Raw genomic sequence first — 18,001 nt, forward strand, 5'->3', positions numbered from 1 at the left:
TTTCTATGCACGGTGCTTAGTGTAATGTACCTAATGTTCAGTTTGGGCTTAACATTAAGAATTTTGGTGACAGGTTTAGCTACAAACATTTCCTTTGTTTGCTCATTTCAAAAATATTTAGTGAGTATCTGTGTGGAATTAAATGATACAGTACCTGCCTTCAAAAGTAATAACAGCCTTCTTTTGAACGCTTGCCGTGTGTCAGACACCATTCAAAATGCTTCGCTTAGCTTTACTCATTTAATCGTCGCAACAACTGTATTTGATAGACACTGTTAAGATCTCCACTTTGCAGAGGACAGAGCTAAGACACAAGTGAGCAAGTCGTCTAATGTCACAGGACCAGGATGTTGCAGAGTCTGAATCTGAATCCAGGCGATCTTGCTCCAACAGCCTGAATTCGTAGCCATTGCACTTGATTGCCATGGTCCCAACTGCTTTGGGTCTAACGACAGAAAACACACAAATGTGCTATGAATGAGGGAAGTGTAGGAAACCAGAGAGTATTTAAGAAATATATTGACCCCAATCTATCTATCACTGTGACACATTTTAACCAAAGTCCCTGATTTGTATGATACTCAAATGCATGCCTGGAGAAGTATTTCAGCCTAATCCACAACAGGTAGAAACATGAAGACATACATGCTGGTGGAGGAGAGATGTCCCAGAGGAGTTAGCTAGGTGGAGGCTAAGGACAGTTTCTACCAGGGAATCCAGTATCAGTTCAACAAGCGTGGGGGTGGGGGTGGGGGGGAGAAGTTGGCAAATGAGAACTTAGTGACAGATGTCAAGGCCCTAAGAGGCCAGAGTTAGTAAGTGTTCAATTAATGTTGGTTAGTAGCAGTAATTTTTATTAGAGGAAAAGGTACCTTTCTAGATTCAATAAGCTAAAGAATTGGTTTTAAAAGGTTTTTTACTGGTTTTTGTTTTGTGTGTGTGTGTTTTGTTACTCTCATTGACAACCCAACTAAGCTTATAAAAAGTTATACTTACTGAATAGCCATTTTGATTGATGTGCCCACTGAATTGCTCAGTGGTGGATCTAGATTGGCTATGACTACCTTTTGTTTTACCTTCTGTTTATGGAGTTTTTAATAACCCAAAGTCATTCTTTCCAACATTATAGTGTCAAGAGCTGCCAATTCTTCTCTTACCGCACCCTGCCGCTTTCCTGGAGGGGGCTGAAATGAGTGTGTGCGTTCTGCCAGGTTTGAATTTGGCCCCCACGCCAAATCTGAGCTGTGTGACCTTGGGCTAGGTACTTAATGTTGCTGGGCTGCTGTTTCCTGCTTTGTAAAATGAGGCTGTTGGGGGGATTCAATGACACAAGATATGTAAAACACTCAGCACAGTGCTTATCGCAGAGTAGGCTGTCCATAATTAAATGCTATTTTCCGTTTCCTCCTCCCTGTAGGGTTTAATTGCTCCAGTCGTGGTTCCAAATCATTTTGATTATGCCAGCTTATACCATCTGAAATTTATCAGATGATATTTAAATGCATATGAGTGCCTAGTGATATCTCTATGTTTTATATATTGTTTTTATTCAAGTCTAATCTCCCCCATTATATCCCTGTGAGCAGAGGTTATTTCTTATTCATATTTATATTTTTGTTCCCTGTAGTGCCTAATAAAACGACTGGAACATACTAGTATTTAATACGTATCTGCTGACCTAAATTGAAATCAGAGTATCTGGAAAGGATTGAAACTAAAACAAAATAGGAAATGCTTGCAGTGAAAGGTGAAGTAAATGGGTTTTGGAAGAGGGGAAATTCATATTTCCAGGAAACAAATCATGTGCACTGTATAGATGTTCATATTACATATCATTCAGTACTCCTCATATACATCTTCGAATTCAATTAAATAACATTCCAGTTCTTTAAAGAGATAATGGTGGCTGGCAGAAACAGACAGATTCATCTTTTGAAAAAAATGTAATGTTTTCATTCACTAGCTTAAATGATATGAACACCTTGTACTGGAGAAATTACACCATTAATCATATTAATGATTTAACCTGTTTCACAGAGTGTTTTAGTTCTATTGTTGCTTAAAAAAAGAATTCTCAGAGAGAAAAAGAATTTGCCATAGAGGAAGTCCGTTTATAGTCTCCACTCAACTAAGAGGACACTCGATAACAGATTCCCGGCAGATCCCTGATAATAGGAGTGGGACAAAGAGCCCGAGGCATTTGACTTTCCTTTCCCTATTGTCTAGTCATGCCTGAATGACAAATATCAACCCTGGATCAACCCCACTATCTGATCCCTCCATGCCCACATCTGTCACTTGGCAGCCTGGGTGGCTGCCTCCTGTTTGGGTGTGCAGAGCTGTGGCTCTTTTTAATCTCCCTGCTGAATGATACTGTCCTTCATGCAATGGTACATGTCCTGTCAAAGCCTGGTTGGAATGATTTGGTTTTGCTGGGTATCTCTCATGTGTGCAGGAGGTAGATATATCATCTTCATCTGTATTTCTCGTTTAAAATAAAAAATAGAAATTCCTGGATGTGAGAGAGACACATCTATTGGTTGCCCCCCGCACTCACCCCGACCTGGGCGTGGAGCCTGCAACTGAATTGAGGGACATGCCCTGGGCCAGAATCGAACCTGGGACCCTTCAGTCCACAGGTCGACGTTCTCACCACTGAACCAAACTGGCCAGGGCCGTTCTCTTGCTTCAGGTTTTATTGCTGAGCTGGGTCCACTGTTCCGGACTCCTCCCACCCTGAAGGTGACTTTATTTTTTCCTCTCAAGGGCCCCACTGTCAGCCTGTGCAGTCTGGCTTCTATTCTGGGGGCATAGGGAATAGGGGTTCAGGGAGTGGGTGAGGAGCTCTGTCAATGTACTTTACTTGGTAATAATTTTTTTTAAGTGAAAGTGTATTGGTTTGTTTTTAGGCAGAGTCAAAATGTTCCCATATCAAAACAGCCACTTCAAGGCAGCCACATCAAGATGTTCCTGGCATCAAAATGACTGTCAAAGCTGTGTGTCAGCAAACTGACTAACAAAACAGCCCGTATCAGAGTGGCTCTACCCTACATTGGCAAAGGGCTCGCCATCAAAGGGATGTTTTCTAGAATGTCAGTGCTGTATATAATAAGATGAAAAGTTGTGTGTCTTTCCATTGATGTTTCCACTTTCAGTTGGAAGCTGGACTTAATAACCAAAAGGAACGAGATGACAAAGAGCCACCGTTCTTTATTCCTAGTGATAAATGCCTTCTGCAAAAGGGAGCTAGGCACAAATTAACAAAGATGATCCTGCTTTTACTGTGGAAATTGGGAAACACCCATACTAATTTTATAATCATGATTTTACACTTTGTCCTCATCACAAAGATCTTTAGGTATTATCTATTAAGACTCAGTCAACAAATTTATGCCCATATTAAGGCAGCCTAGGGTGACTTGTTCACTGCTTACCGATTCTATGTTCAATCTTCCAATACTGGGAGAACCATAACACATGCAGGTGCCCTGAGACACCCACTCAGGTTGTACAACCTTTCCTGGAAGATTTGATGTTAGAAACCTTTCTTGACCTGTATCTTCAGGCACACAAAGCTCACAGATTGGGCAGGGTCTTGCACTGGGTGTAAGACTCTCTCCCTAACTTAACTGGCCCACCCCTTCTTTGACTTCCAAAGTATTCATGCTCTCTTGGCTTTATCCTGCCTCGCTGGCCTCTCCTCATTTCTTTTCTATCTGCCTTTCTCTATCTGATCTCTAAATGTTGAAGTGACTCAATGCTCAGTCCTGGGCCCTCTTTTCTAAGAATAACTCTCTCCCTAGGAGGGATCAGTCGACTGTGACTTTAGATAGCATCTGTGTGCCGATTACTCCGAATATGTATTTTTAGCCTTAACCTTTCCCAGAACTCCAGATTCTTATATCCAGTGTCCCCATTTGAGTGTCCAAGAGGCATCTCAAATGTATAGGCCCAAAGTGGAGCACTAGATTCCCCTACCGCGCCTGTTTTACTCCTAGGCTTCTTCTCCATCTTTGTGTCAAAATAAGCTCTGTGGTCATCCCTGACTCTCCCCCCCCCCCCCATCTATCTATCTGTGTCTGTCTGTCTGTCTATCTATCATCTATCTATCTATCTATCTATCTATCTATCTATCTATCATCTATCTATCTATCTATCTATCTATCTATCTATCTATCTATCTATCTATCTTCTATCTATCTATCTATCTACTTACCTACCTACCTACCTACCTATCTATAGATAGATATCCCATTAGCAAATACTGCTATATTTCTGCCTCTGAAATGTATCTGGACTACATCTCCTTCCTTTCCCCTCCACTGCCAGGACCCTGGTCTAAGCGCCATCACCTCTTACCAGGACCACTACAGTGACCTCTTCACTGGTCTCCCCCTTTCTTGGCATGACTGGTTCCTTCTCATCACTTAGCTTTCAGATAACAGGTCAAGGCTCAAAGACGCCTTTCCAAACCACCTGATCAGGAGCCCCTCCATTTCCCCCCACTTGTTCTTTTATCAACTTACCATGTCAACTTTCTTCATTGAACTTTCCCCAGTCTGTAATTGCCTGTTTCCTTCCTGTTTATTGTGTTCCCTGCTAGAATATAAGCTCCACAGGAGCAGGTAGTTCAACTCTTCTCTTCTCTACTCAGTCCCCAAGGTTTACCACAGTGCCCAACTCACAGCAGGCCCTTGACAAATATTTGCTGGAAAGAATCAAGTCTTTCCAAAAGAGAAAAATCTTTTTGGGATTCCAGAAGTTTAGGAACCATCAATATTTGCTGTTGTTCAGAAGCATTCCATTCAGATTGGTCATATATCAAATATGAGGAATGTTTATTTAAAGGCATTAGGTTGAGACAGTTTTAAGGCCCAGTTCAGACATAATTTTGTAACAACTCCTCCTTGGTTTGGCCCAAACTGCACACCAGGATGGTGACTCTTTGTGTTGCTTGGTACCCCCTGGTTCAGGTACAAATCATTAGTAATAACTAAAGGTGCTCTTTTACATAGATTTTTATAAAAGATTTAGTTGGGAAGAAATAATCACGTAGAGCAGAATGAACAATATTGAATTTTTAGTTACCTGACACATAAACACACACACACAATGCATAGGAATGTAGTCAAGGAATGAGGAAATATGTTGCAAACTGGCACAAGAGTTCTTTTTAGGTAAGGAATTGTCTTTGATTAGAACAATATCGGAGAGGCACCAAAGGAGTGGAAGTAGAGGCTCTGTATGGGTTGGGAAGAAACAACAAAAAGATCACAAAATCATTCTGCACAAGCAACTGGGAAACTGAGAAGAAAGAAAGTAAATGAGGAAGAGTGAGAGAAGGCCAAGCAAAAAGTCAGGAGGCTTAACTTCGGGCTGCTGCAAACAGAGCAAGGGAATCAGGTTTTCAGGGTTACGCTGGCTGCTGCGTGGCAGACATTCTCTTGGGGTCCTCAGAAGAGCCTGCTGCAGGCCGCTGCCTTTCATGAATTTGGGGTGGGAAATGGAGGAGAGGCTGTAACCCACCCTCCGGTCGGGGCCCAGTGAAGACACAGGAACAGCTGCAAGACACAGAATGAAGGGCGGGAGCTGAGAGGAAGCCAGAGACCACACCCTGAGGTCACCAAGGGAGTGGGGAGCCCAGAAAAACTGCAGGGAGTTCGGGGAGAGCATTGGTTTTCCCGTGAGACGTGAGGTGAGGTTTCCAGATGAATTTATGTAAACCTCAAGGCGATAGCCGACTTCACAAATAATTCAGGAGCCACTGACACTGTGATTCTGCTGATATTAATCACACCTCCCCATAGTATTAGTGAATACTGATAGGTAGTGTGTGTTCTCACTTGGACCTCCTTTCATCATTCTATCCTAATTTATTTGTTTCTACTTTCCCCTGTGGTTTCCTACTCTAATCTATACACTGATAGGTCACTGTGTGTGTGCGTTTTAATTGAATTTGTTGGGGTGAAATTGGTTAGTAAAATTATATGTTTCAGGGGTACAATTCTATATACATCATCTGTATATTGTATTGTGTGTTTGCCACCCTAAGTCAAGTCTCCTTTCATCGTCCCCTTTACCCTCTCCTACATTCCCCTAACCCCCTTTCCCTCTAGTAATCACCATACTGTCGTCTATGAGGTGTTTTTTATTTTTTGGTTGTTTGTTGTTTTTTTTTAACTTAATCCCTTTACCTTTTTCACCCAGCCCCATCCCCTCCTCTGACAGCTGTCAGTCTGTTCTCTGTACCTATGAGTCTGTTTTCATTTTGTTTGCTAGTTTAGCTTTTTCATTAGATTCCATATATAAGTGAAATCATATGATATTTGTCTTTCTCTGACTGGCTTATTTCACTTAGCATAATACTCTCCGGTCCATCCACGCTGTCTCAAAGGGTAAGAAGGGCCAAGAAGTATTCCATTATGTAAATATTTTTTATTCTTAGAGTTGATTAGCCAGAGCAAAACTAAAGAAATAAATTTATGAAGTCTATGTGGTGGGAAAAGCCTAGCAAAAACTAAATTTTAAGCAATAATAGGAAAACCAAATGTTTCTGCAAAGAGCATATTCAATTCAACTAAATTATTCATCTAACTCAACAAATATTTATGTGCCAGATACTCTGCTAGGTCCTCGGACTTCAAATATGAATAAAACCCAATTAGTTCTCTTGATGAGGTCATAGTCCAGTAAGGGACAAATAAAGAAATAATTGCAATACCATATGGTAAGTGCAAAATATAGTAAATAGTCACGGCATTTATGAGATCATTAAAGACAGACACTTAGTGAAGCCCGTGAAAGGGGTCAGGGGCTAGGGATGGCTTTTTGAATGAGCTGACAGCTGACTTGGATTTTAAAGGATCTGATGGGCTAGTCAGGTAGAGATGTGGAGGGAAATGAGATTTGAGTCAGGGGTAGGAGAGGTGAAGGAAGTGGAGATGTGCCTTTTAGAAAGGACAGGATAGGCAAAGGCGTGGAAGGAAAAAATGCACAGGTTACAGAGGGAAATACAAGCACTTTTGAGTCGGGGAGACAAGATTGTTTTTTATCGATTCAAGAGAGAGAGAACGTAGAGGGAGAGAGAGAAACATAGATGTGACAGAGAAACGTCGATCGGTTGCCTGCTGTACGTGAACCCAAAACCTGGACATGTGCCCTGACCGAGAACTGAGACCCTTCTGTGCATAGGATGATGCTCTCACCAACTGAGCCACACCGGCCAGGGTAAAACACTAAAGTGTTTTAAGGCAGAAAAGGGACATGACAAGGTTAGATATTTAGATAAATTACTTCAGGGGCTTCAAGAGAACAATTAGAAAGGGCTTGCAGTGGCATCTGTGATCGTATGAATATCTGACGTAGACAGAACAAAGACTTGTTAGCAAATTGTTGTTCTAGTTCAGGTAAAAGATGAAGCAAGTCGCATCTGAGGCATGGAAAGTGCGGATGGAGAGGCAGGGACAGATGAGCAATGTTTAGGAAGTTAAACTGTCAGGGCATGGTAATTGATTGGATCTGAGAATGATAGAGAGAGCCTATCAAAGAATTCTCCCTTGGATGGAAATTGTGGGTAATGGATGGGGTCGGGAGCTAAGATTGTGTCTACAGGAGGAGAAAGTAATTTAATGGAAAAGATGAGTTCTATTCTAAACGCGGGAATTCCTAGGTGCCTTTGAGACAGCCAGAATGAGCCAAAATAAACTAGAACTGCAGGGAGAGATCTGACACAAAGGTGCAGCATTGGAATTCATCTCCATGCGGGTGGTGGTTGAAACACTGAGGGTGTCAGGTCACTGAGGGAACATGTGTAGAGGGAAGAGCACTGGTCAAGGGAGATTCCAGGGAGAAGAGAGGCCCATAAAGAAAGTAAAGAATGAGATATATCCACACTTGTACATGGATTTTTAACTGTTGAATAGCATTATTTATGATTTTACAACATCCTTCTTAGAAAACTAAAAATAGATAAAATAATCCTTGACGTCAAAAACCTGCAGCAGATATCATACTTAATGTTGAAATCATGGCAACATTCCCTTTAAAGTCAGGAACAAGACATGGCTGCTGTAGCTGTTCCACATTGTCCTGGAGGTCCTAATCAAGGTAGTAAGACAAGAAAAAAAAAATGGATTGGAAAGGAAGACATGGGAGAGTTTGGCTTTTGAAAAAGAGGAGGAATCACTCATCTCTGAGGCTGAAGGAAAAGATGGGGTAGGGTGGGAATGTTGAAGAAGATCTTGTTCAGGGGCCTCATTTTTTTCTTGAAATAGGGGGCAGAAACATTTGCTGAGAATGAGAGTTGGAAGTTGACTAGGTCTTGAAGAGAGAGGCAAAGATTAGGTATATTTACTGGAGAAAATGGGAGAGGGTATTGATGAAAGTTAAGGGATTGATGGAGTCTCTGAGAACTCATTGAGCTTGAATCTGTAAGAGCATAACACCCTAGATTATGTGATTTTTCTCTAGTCTTCAGATGCTTGAGAAGGAGGAGCTGAAAAAAGCAGACTGTGAGAATGCTCCAGAGTTGATGCACAGGGTACAAGGGAATAGAAGAGACTGGTGCGAGAGTATTTCAGATGAGCAATTATTAGTCCCAGGCAGGGCATGGGGCCAGAAGAGTCTAAGAATAAAATAAAGAGAGTGACAGGTTTGAGTTTTCATGGAATGGAGAAATGGCCCCTTTGCTGAGCCACAAACTTAGAGAGAAACTTTGTTCTAAGTAGGGTTGTTGGTACCACTCTGAATTGAGACATAGCTCACATAAGAACAAAGTCCCTACGGCCTCTCCAAAACTTGTGGCAGCTCTCATCACATCTCTGCATTCTGACAGCACCTTTATCCAACAGGAATATCAAAAAGCATTTGCCAAAGGATAATATTTGAAGCCCATCTCTCTCATTTCTATAATCCTAAGTCACTGATTAAAAGGGAAATGCTTCTTGTCGCCTATCATCTTTTTCTTGTCCCCTTAATGGTTTAGTACTTTCTCACTTCGGTTTATCACTATGAACCCTCTCTCATCCCTTGTGCCTGTCACTACAAATCCCTTAATCACCTTTTCCAGAGTCACCTGGAACCATTATTTCATTGTAAATAAAATATTCTACATTCCTAGTATTTCTTCTAGGAAGTGCACTCTCTACTTCTTGGCTTGAAGTAAGGTGTCTCCTTCCAGGCTAGGATTTGCCCTACAAATTCCGCTAGTTGGGGCTGTTCGCTGTCTCATACACTTTTGTTCTGTTGTGCTGTAGAGGGGTTGGGGTGCCTGGGTTGGCATTTGGCTGACCCCATGGCTACTTCCAGAACATCACTTTTCAACCCTCATGCTAAAGCTCAACCTTCTCTTAAGGATGAGCTCCCACCCTCTCCTCCCCCCAGCCACTAATTAACCAACCTCCTGGTCGCTTCCTTTCATTCCCCAGAGTTTGAAACCCAACTCAGTTGTCTTTATCCCACTCCCTACCACCATCCTAGGAGTTCAATAATGTAGCTTTCTAATTTTGGGTGCTTCCTGAACCCTGGGACCACCTCCTCCACTCTACTTTAGTTATCTACTTCCCAGGACCACGTTCTGTACCTTGTCATCACTCAGTCGTTATACCTCAGCAACCTTAAATTTCAATATCCCACTTTCTGACTACTAGCTTCTAAACTTCTGGCTCCTCTCTAGTTGTCCTGCTAAAGATGTCCCATTATAGACCAATGGGAAAGTGACCCCTCCCCCCCAAATAACCTTCTAGATTTCTTATTCTCAATACCAGCAATCAATCCTAATCAATAATGATGAGACATTCAGGAGCTGGCTGCTATGACCATCTTCACCCATATTTAGATGACAACTTCCTAGGGATATATTTTGGATTATTTTTGTCTTTGATGAGTCTTAAAGAAGCTACAGCCATTTTAACTGATACCTTGACACCAAATGAAAATGGGCTAGTGTAGCCTCCACATGCTGACCAATTGTGATAGTATTGCTCTCAGGGTCATATGAGGACAGTGGATTCATTTTAAAAGTCTCTCTTCTAGAATCATTTGGCTCTGTTGTTGTTTTTTATTGCATCTTTTAAGAGCTCATTTAGAACCACAAAACCAAGGAAATGACCAGTTTCTTTGGCTAGAGTGAATAACTTGGTGTTTCTATAGTTACTAAAAGAACGCAGAAATTAATTTGCTAGAGATTACCCCTTCATAGACTGTTAGTTAATAGATGATTGGTACTGTGTATCCCAGGCAGAGCTGAATTACTCAAAAGATACGGTGGTGTTCACAGCACTGCCAAACGGATGAGCACACAAAAACTCAGATAAAATCTTAAGAGTTTGATATTTGCCATTAAACAAGAGCTGTAGTGGTCATTACTAAAAAAATAAAAAATCAGAACTCTGTTGCTTTTTCTATCACTATGCAATTTTTTTTATTTATATGGGGTGAGGTGAGGCACCATATTATTTTCAGTATTTAGAACCTCTAAAGGTTTTAATTAGGCCCTGATGTCAGGGGCCCTTTGTGGTTCCATCTGAGTGTTTTTACTCTTTTTGCATTCCTGTAGTTGAATGCTGAGGTGAGGTCATTATTGTGGAGGAGCTTTTGCCAAGGAGAAATGACTGGTGGAGGTCTGTTTGTCTCCTACCTGCTCCATTGCTTTCACAAACAATGTTGTCATTGGTTGGTGCAAACAGGGACCTTCTAAAGAACCCACGTCTCCTAAAAGAAAGCCCAAGAAGATTCCTGAGTCTTTCTTGGTATCAATGAACACCTAAGATCACACAGTTTCTAATTTAAAATCACTGTCAAATGTTGCTGTGAGGAGAACCAGAGATCCCTAAGTTTTCTACATCGACCTCAGCTGCCCTGTTTAGAATACTCGCTTCCTTTCTACCTGACCTGCTTCCAGACTTCACTCATGCCACAGCTTTGGTTTTTATCCAACTTCTTTCTACTCAGAATGCAGTGGAATGAATGGCAGCCACCCAACCACTAGAGGCTTGCTGTCCTAGGCTCCTAAACAGAGACTGAGCAAGTAAGGAAATAGTTCCTTTTAAATACAGACCCTTTCTAGGGACTAGGGAATATATTTTCTTTTACTGAATTAGACTCTCCTTAAGACTCAGGATGCAGGATGCTCTCTTGATGAGGGACGGACAAGGTTGAAAAGGGGGACATACTGAGCAATGAGGAACAGCTGAGCGCTACAAAGATAGGGCTGTGCTCATGTATAAATAGAAATGTTGCTGCTACCCTGATGAATCAGACCAGATGTTTCTCTGATGTCTCTGGTCCTTTGGTTTAAAAAAAAAAGTATAATTTTGCTAAAATTATATGTGGGGCCAGGAATGTGGCATAAATGCTTTAAGCTTAAATAATATGTAAAGGAATAAAATTACTGAGGAAACCTTTATTAACAAGAAAAATATCCTTTTAGGGAAGAACTGAAAAAGGGCAGGAAGGAAACAATTTGGTGATAGGGCTGATTCAGGAGATCTGAATTCTAATCCTTCCTCTGGCACTGTTTGTGTGACCTTGGGCAAGGCATGTCATTTTCCTAGGTCTAGGTATGTTTATTTTTTTCAATGGGGGAGGGGCAGGGGAAAGAATGGGGGTTGCATGGCTGGGTTTATTCAATTGATTATTTCAGTGTTTCTTGCAGCCCCAAACATCTAGCATGCAAGCAGGTTTTCTTGCTTGCTGGCTTCTGGTTTCATTAAGGGGTTGATATATGAAAGACATTACAGGGGATAACTCAAGGCCTCTGCCCTTAAGATGCTTATTACCTAACAGTAGATATTAGAGTTATACAAAGGACTATATCACAACACATACTGTGATTGGTTCCAGAAGACAGACAGCAAATGCCATGGGAACTCAGAGGAGGTAGAGATCACTGCCAGCTTGGAGGATAGGAAACGACTTGCTGGAGGAGGGCATTGGCATTTGGTGGGAGGTAGAGTGGGAGGAGGGTTTGAAGATTGGTGGGTTTTTGGCAGACAGAGATGAAGGAAAGGACATTCCTTACATAAGAACAAGCAGAAGCAAGGGGCAACGAAAGTGCTGGATGTATTTGGGGAACAGTGAGCCATTTGGGTTGGCAGAGCACAGGCAATGAGTCAGGTAGCAATGGTGATTTGGGATCACATTTGGAAGGCCCCTTTAAAGAGCATGCATTTTACTTAGGGGCAGCAAGGAGCTGTTTTTTTAGTTTGGATGTGGCCTGCTCTGAACTGTTTTAGGTTACTTCACCTCCAGCAGAGTGTAGGATGAACTGGAGGTAGAAAGGCCTCGGGGAAGGAGGACAGCTTAAAAACTAATGCATCATCCTGGTGAAAGCTAACCAGGCCTGAGCTGGGACGGTATCAGTGGGAATGGAAAGCAGGGTTGGATTTAAGCAAGCTAGGGTGGAAGAAAGAATGCAAAGGTGCCCGCCGGGCGTGGCTCAGAAGTTGAGCATCAACCTAGGATCCAGGAGATCGCAGTTTGATTCCTGGTCAGGGCACATGCCCAGGGTTTCCCACTGAATCCCCAGCAGGGGGTGTGCAGGAGGCAGCAGATCAGTCACTCTCTCATCACTGATGTTTCTATCTCTCTCTCCCTCTCCCTTTCTCTCTCTGAAATCAATAAAAAAATATTTTTTTAAATGTTAAAAAAAAAAGCTCTGGCTCTGTGTAAGGCTGGGCCCTGCAATCTCCTAGTTTCAACACATTCCCTGTCCACTCAAGCACTGAAAAATACAATGGTTTAAACTTGGAAGTCTGATTATGGAGTCAGGTAGTAAGAAATCAGGGTTCTAGATTTTAGAAATGACTAATCCAAATATATCACCAAGCCACATATCAACAAGCTTAACCACAAAAGATTCTGGAGGGAACAAAGTTGAAGTAATTAACCATTATCTTGGAGACATTGCAGGCTCTTTTGTACTGGTAGTTGATTTACCAGGTAACCTGGCTCTTCCTCAGTTTCCTTACCTGTTAAACAAGAGGCAGGGTGAGATTATCGCTAAGGTCACTTCCTGCTTAGAAATACTGTTGCTCTAAATAAGAACTGGAAGTCCTGGCTGGTTTGGCTCAGTAGTTACAGCGTTGGCCAGCTGGTGGACTGAAGGGTCCCAGGTTCCATTCTGGCCAAGGGCATGTTCCTCTGATGCAGGCTCCTACCAGGCAGTGGAGGCGAATGTGGGAGGCAGCTAATCAATGTGCCTCTCTCACAACAATGTTCCTCTCACTCTCTCCCTTCCACTCTTCCTGAAAAGCAATGGAAAAAATACCCTCAGGTGAGGATTAAAAAAAAAATAAAATTAGAAATGCATCCTCATAGCTCTTGATAAGCCCAAATAACACACCAGAACACCATAAAACCAGAACTTGAAAATGTCCCCTTGTAGACCAGTCTCTGCGCAAAGTAGAGAGAAATGGGGGGGAAATACTAAAATCCCCCAAAAAAGTGTAAAAAACAACATATTGTGGAATTTCTGTTCTGTTCTAACTATGTTCAAAAACATTGTTGAAGACCTACTATGTACAAGGCACATAAGTTGTTACTTTCAATTTTTTTACTTTGCCAGCAAGCTCTTAAGCCTGAACTGGTGGAAGCCGTCTTGGGTGGGCATAAAATTAAAGCCAAGGTCAAGGGAGACAAGAGTCTACAAATAGACCAAAAATAAAACGCCAGTGACATCATTAGAGGAAAAAAAGCCAGCATATTGCACAAAGATCAAAGGCAAGAAAAAGAGAAACATGTTTGGTTCATACTGGGCTTCCGAGCAACCCGGCGCTCGCGAGGCGTCCATCCATCCACACCACACTTCTTACCCGAGCTATTCTGAGCGATGACAAGTCCAGCTCCAGCGCGGACCGGGCTCGGAGCGCGGATCCCACAGCCCACAGCCCCCGACGCCGCTGCCAACTCTCCTCCGGGGAAGGAGGAGTTTCCCCGGGCGCCTGTGAAACAGAACAGCCGCTCCGATCCCTCCTCCAGTCAGAAACGCTGGCTCAAACAGAGAAGCACAGAAGTACATGCATAGGAGGGGAAGGGTGTGACCATGGGAAAGGGAGCTCTCTTTCTTTCTTTTTAAATTTCCCGCACCCCTTTTCCTCTCCGCCTCCCCACGCCGCCTCCACTTTAAGCTTCAGCAGCGGCAGGAGAGACCCGGACCACGCACCGCGGGGCGGCCGCGAAGAAAGTAATTGGAAAGGAGGCGGGACCGGCGCGATGAATACTTCGGCGTTCGATTTCTCCTGCCTTCGGCGGCAGTTCCTCCTCCGCTTCGTTACTCGATTGCACACGCGGCCGGGCGCTCGGCGCTCGATTGCTCCGGCCTATCACCCTGGGATGCCGCCTGCCGCCGCCACCGCCGCGGCTGCCGGGCTTGTGGGATCTGCGGCGGAGCCGGAGCCGGAGCCGCGACGGCAGCGGTGTCCCGAGAGTTAGGGGGGGCGGGCCGGCTCATTCTTGGGGTGAGGGCTGAGGGCACGAGAGCGAGAACCCAGGGCTATCGGCCCCCTTCAGGCTGAGGGAGCGGACACTCGGAGCCCCCGAGGCGGCAGCGGCGGCGGGAGCCGGTCAGAGGGGGCGGCCCCTGGCGGCGACGCCCCCAGCCCAGCCCCGCCGGCCGCGCGGGGTCCCCGGCCCGAGCCCGCTCCAGCCGCGGGAGACGCCGGCCGGGGCGTAGGGAGGCGGCTCCGAAGGGGCTGGCGGGCGAGCCGCCCCTCCCGGGTCCTTCCTCGTCCCCTCCCGGGAGGGACCCACACCTGAGCCCGGACCCACCCCCGGCCGGGGCCACGCTGGATCCGCCTCCCGGCCTGGGTCCCGCCCGCCGGCTGCAGGTGGGCTGCGGCGCCCGAGCCGCGGGCAGTGGGCGGCCGGGAAGGAGGTGAGCCGCGTCCGCGCCCGCCGCCGCTCGCCGCCTGCCCCGCCGCCGCGCGCTCCCCTCCCCGCAGGCAGGGCGCGGAGCCGCGCGCCCGCCCCGCCGCCGCCGCGCCCCGGCAGCATGGAGCTCTCCCCGGCGTCCGGAGGAGCCGCCGAGGCGCTGTCCTGGCCGGAGATGTTCCCGGCTCTGGAGTCCGACTCGCCGCTACCCCCGGAGGAGCTGGACGCGATCGTCCCCGTCAGCGGCGCCGTGGCTGGTGGCATGTTGGACCGGATCCTTCTGGAGTCGGTGTGCCAGCAGCAGAGCTGGGTCCGGGTGTACGGTAAGGACCGCGGGCCGCCGTGGAGGCTGGTGTCTCTTACCTTCGCTCAGGCTGGAATTCATTCCCCAGCTAGTTTCAGCCGCGTTCTCAGCTCCCGTCCGTTCTGGGCCGGTTTCCCACGTCCCTTTCCATCCCGGGGTGCATTTCTGACAAGTTTCTCCAGACTAGCCTTAGGGTAGAGAGACGTGACTCATTGTGGTCTTTGGACCTTTTCAGGCACCTGCCCTAAGTTTAAGGTTGTGTTGAGCCACGCAGGACTTAATTCTTAGGTGATTGCTTACAGGGAACTGTCAACAGATCTTCAAGAAGGTCTGATGGAACACGCCATGAAATCAAGTGAACGGGGTTCCTTTTCTTTCTCTTGTTGGAGGCGAGGCTGGAAACCAGGATATTCTGAAAAAGCATAGCCAGAGTATATATTTGCTGGGAAAAGACTAATCTGTAACCTCTTTCTGAACCTCACTCTCCAAAGGCGACCGCTTAGAACAACTGGTGTGGACTGTTTCAGATTGCACTATTGTTTCTGGCTCCCTTTGTAAAGTGGCTGAGTGGCAAGTTAAAAGTGATGAACACACTAAAACTTTCCCTTTCTTCATTCCTAGTAACCACCTCTTTAATTAAAACTGAATGATGAGATCCTATTAGGGTGAGCCTTGTGGCCACATTAAAACCATGCTGGTTTTGAAAACACATAGCTCCAGGATTTATATATAGCCTGGCGATCAGGACTAGGCAGCGGATTTCCAAAATATTGGAAGGTCAGGATGTTTGTCACTTAGCTCACATGGACACAAAAGACATGCACAATGTTGCTGAGTCTAAGATGGCAAACTTGAAGCACCTGGGATCAAATGCAATGTTAGGATGTTACGCTGCAGGTATGTGCATCTGAGCCTGTAGTGATCCATTACGTTTTCTTTATTCATCCTTCTGAACAGGGTATGTGTTTTCTATTCAAGAGTGACCGAGACTTAGAAATTGTCTCTCTAGATAGTTCAGCTGATTTCAAGACGTCAGGTCCCTCACTATGAGAAAGACCACAGAGCTAGGACTCCAGAGGTTTGAGTTTTTCTCTCAGTTCTGCCACCAAATGCCTATGTGATTTGGGGCAGATCAGGTCACTTTTCCGACCTCTGTAAAATTCCTTATCTGTAAAATGAGTGGATTGGATTAAATAATCTCTTAATGGTCCTTCCAGTTCTAAAAATCCTGCAGTTCCTATAACCAAATTCTTAAGGATATATGTATGTTCCACTTTGTATTTTGCTTGACATTTATGTGTTTCTCGATGTTATTCTCATTAACTGGAAGAATCCAAGCAAAGAAGTGGGAGAGGGTGCAGGGTCAATCCAGTTCATTCTCAGCCGATTAAAAACTTTCCTGCCTGATTTTCCATCCACCTGCTAATCCCACTTAGCTGATAGCTTATAGCAGAGGTTGATGAGAATCTGAAAATGAGCTTGAATTCGAGTATATATTGTGGTTACAACATTTCCCCATTCTAGTCTTTTTTCCTATTCTTAAGCACTTCTTTGGCATATATTTTTATATGAAGTTAGAGATAGGTCCATGTTACTGCAAGAATAGGTATATATGATAATTCACTATTGCAGTGTCCAAAACTATTCTGCCTGGGTTTTATAGACCTAGGTTAACTATCATTCTCTGCATGTAACCCATAAAAATGTGTTTGCTTTTGTAGTCCATTTTCTAGGGCTGGATTTGTGAGGGGTGTGTGTGTGTGTGTTTTCTTAAGTATGTATGTACATATATACACATGCATATATAGTCTCTGTCTCACACACAGTGTGCATTTCAGTGTCAAGTTGCAGACGTTCCACTACCTTGTAAGTTTTTCATATTCCCTATCAATTAACCAGAAGTTGTTTTTATTTATTGTTTAGAACTGCTACTTTCCTTCCTGTAAAGCAACTCATCCTGGATACTGCTTTGTTGTCTTTAGTTTGATGTAAACATTCCAAAACTATCTGAATGGCTGTTGGCTTTTCTACGTTCTTAGGTGGTTTTTAAGTTGCCTATTGTATGACTCTTTGAAAAGCTTTGAAGTAAAAATAATAGAATGTAAAAAACCAGTTTGAAAAACACTAGTTCATTTTGGTGTCCTTGTTTACTTGTTTGTTTTGGGTGTTCAAAATCCTGATTGTTTTGGGACATCTGGATTCTTCTACACTATTTAAAGAGACTTTGATGAGTGTAGTGTAATGTTTTTAAAAGAAATCCAGAAACTGGGAAACCTAGTCTAGAGTATAAAACTGGGGGTTGAGAACTTGGTTTTTCATTCTGGCTTTGCCACAAATTGGTTGTCTGACTTTGGGCAAGTAATTTTAACTCTGTGGGTCTAAGTTTCTACGTAAAATGTGGAATCTGGAGTAATTGGTATCTATGGTCCATTTTAGCTTTAGAGTTGTCTGATTCTATGGTCTGCCCTATTATTTTACCTACAACTTGGCCTTCCAATTTCAGCCTGACTCTTGGTGTGAGGCATCAAGCAAGCCCCAAATGCATTTAAATCATGATTGTCAGAGGATCCTGGGAAGCACTTTTATCAAGAGGTCAATGAACTCAGTTTTGAAAGAAGGAATGTTGAGGGCAGATGTATATTTGTTTGGAATGTTTTCACAAGATAGGAAGGTGGCGATGGGGATCTTGCTCAGTTCTAGCTCATTCAGTTTTGAGACCTAACCTAAAATAGCCATGTGGATTTTAGGGTAGGGTACAGAACAAGGAGCTGTATTAAGTGCTTTTGGCTTCTGGCTATGGTTCCCATGCTCTGCAGAACACTTATGTTT

General features: G+C 44.1%; 1 protein-coding gene and 1 long non-coding RNA gene across 4 annotated transcripts in view; one reads left to right on the plus strand and one right to left on the minus strand.

Moving 5' to 3' along the window:
* Positions 1 to 226: 226 nt before the first annotated feature.
* On the minus strand, positions 227 to 14,197 carry LOC308548832. The gene is made up of 2 exons (XR_013997677.1): positions 13,812 to 14,197; positions 227 to 445 (listed from the first exon to the last, which is right to left on the minus strand). It is a non-coding gene; the product is annotated as an uncharacterized lncRNA (long non-coding RNA).
* Positions 14,198 to 14,843: 646 nt separating this feature from the next.
* RASAL2 (RAS protein activator like 2) overlaps positions 14,844 to 18,001 on the plus strand; it is a 212,721-nt gene continuing 209,563 nt past the window's right edge. For all 3 annotated transcript variants that reach the window (XM_081121673.1, XM_081121674.1, XM_081121672.1), the window contains exon 1: positions 14,844 to 15,191. In XM_081121673.1, the coding sequence (XP_080977799.1) occupies positions 14,990 to 15,191 (202 nt within the window). In that variant the 5' untranslated portion in view covers positions 14,844 to 14,989. The remainder of the gene's footprint in view (positions 15,192 to 18,001) is intronic.

Source organism: Miniopterus schreibersii, assembly GCF_964146895.1.
Source record: "Miniopterus schreibersii genome assembly, chromosome: 19".
Lineage (NCBI taxonomy): Eukaryota > Metazoa > Chordata > Mammalia > Chiroptera > Miniopteridae > Miniopterus > Miniopterus schreibersii.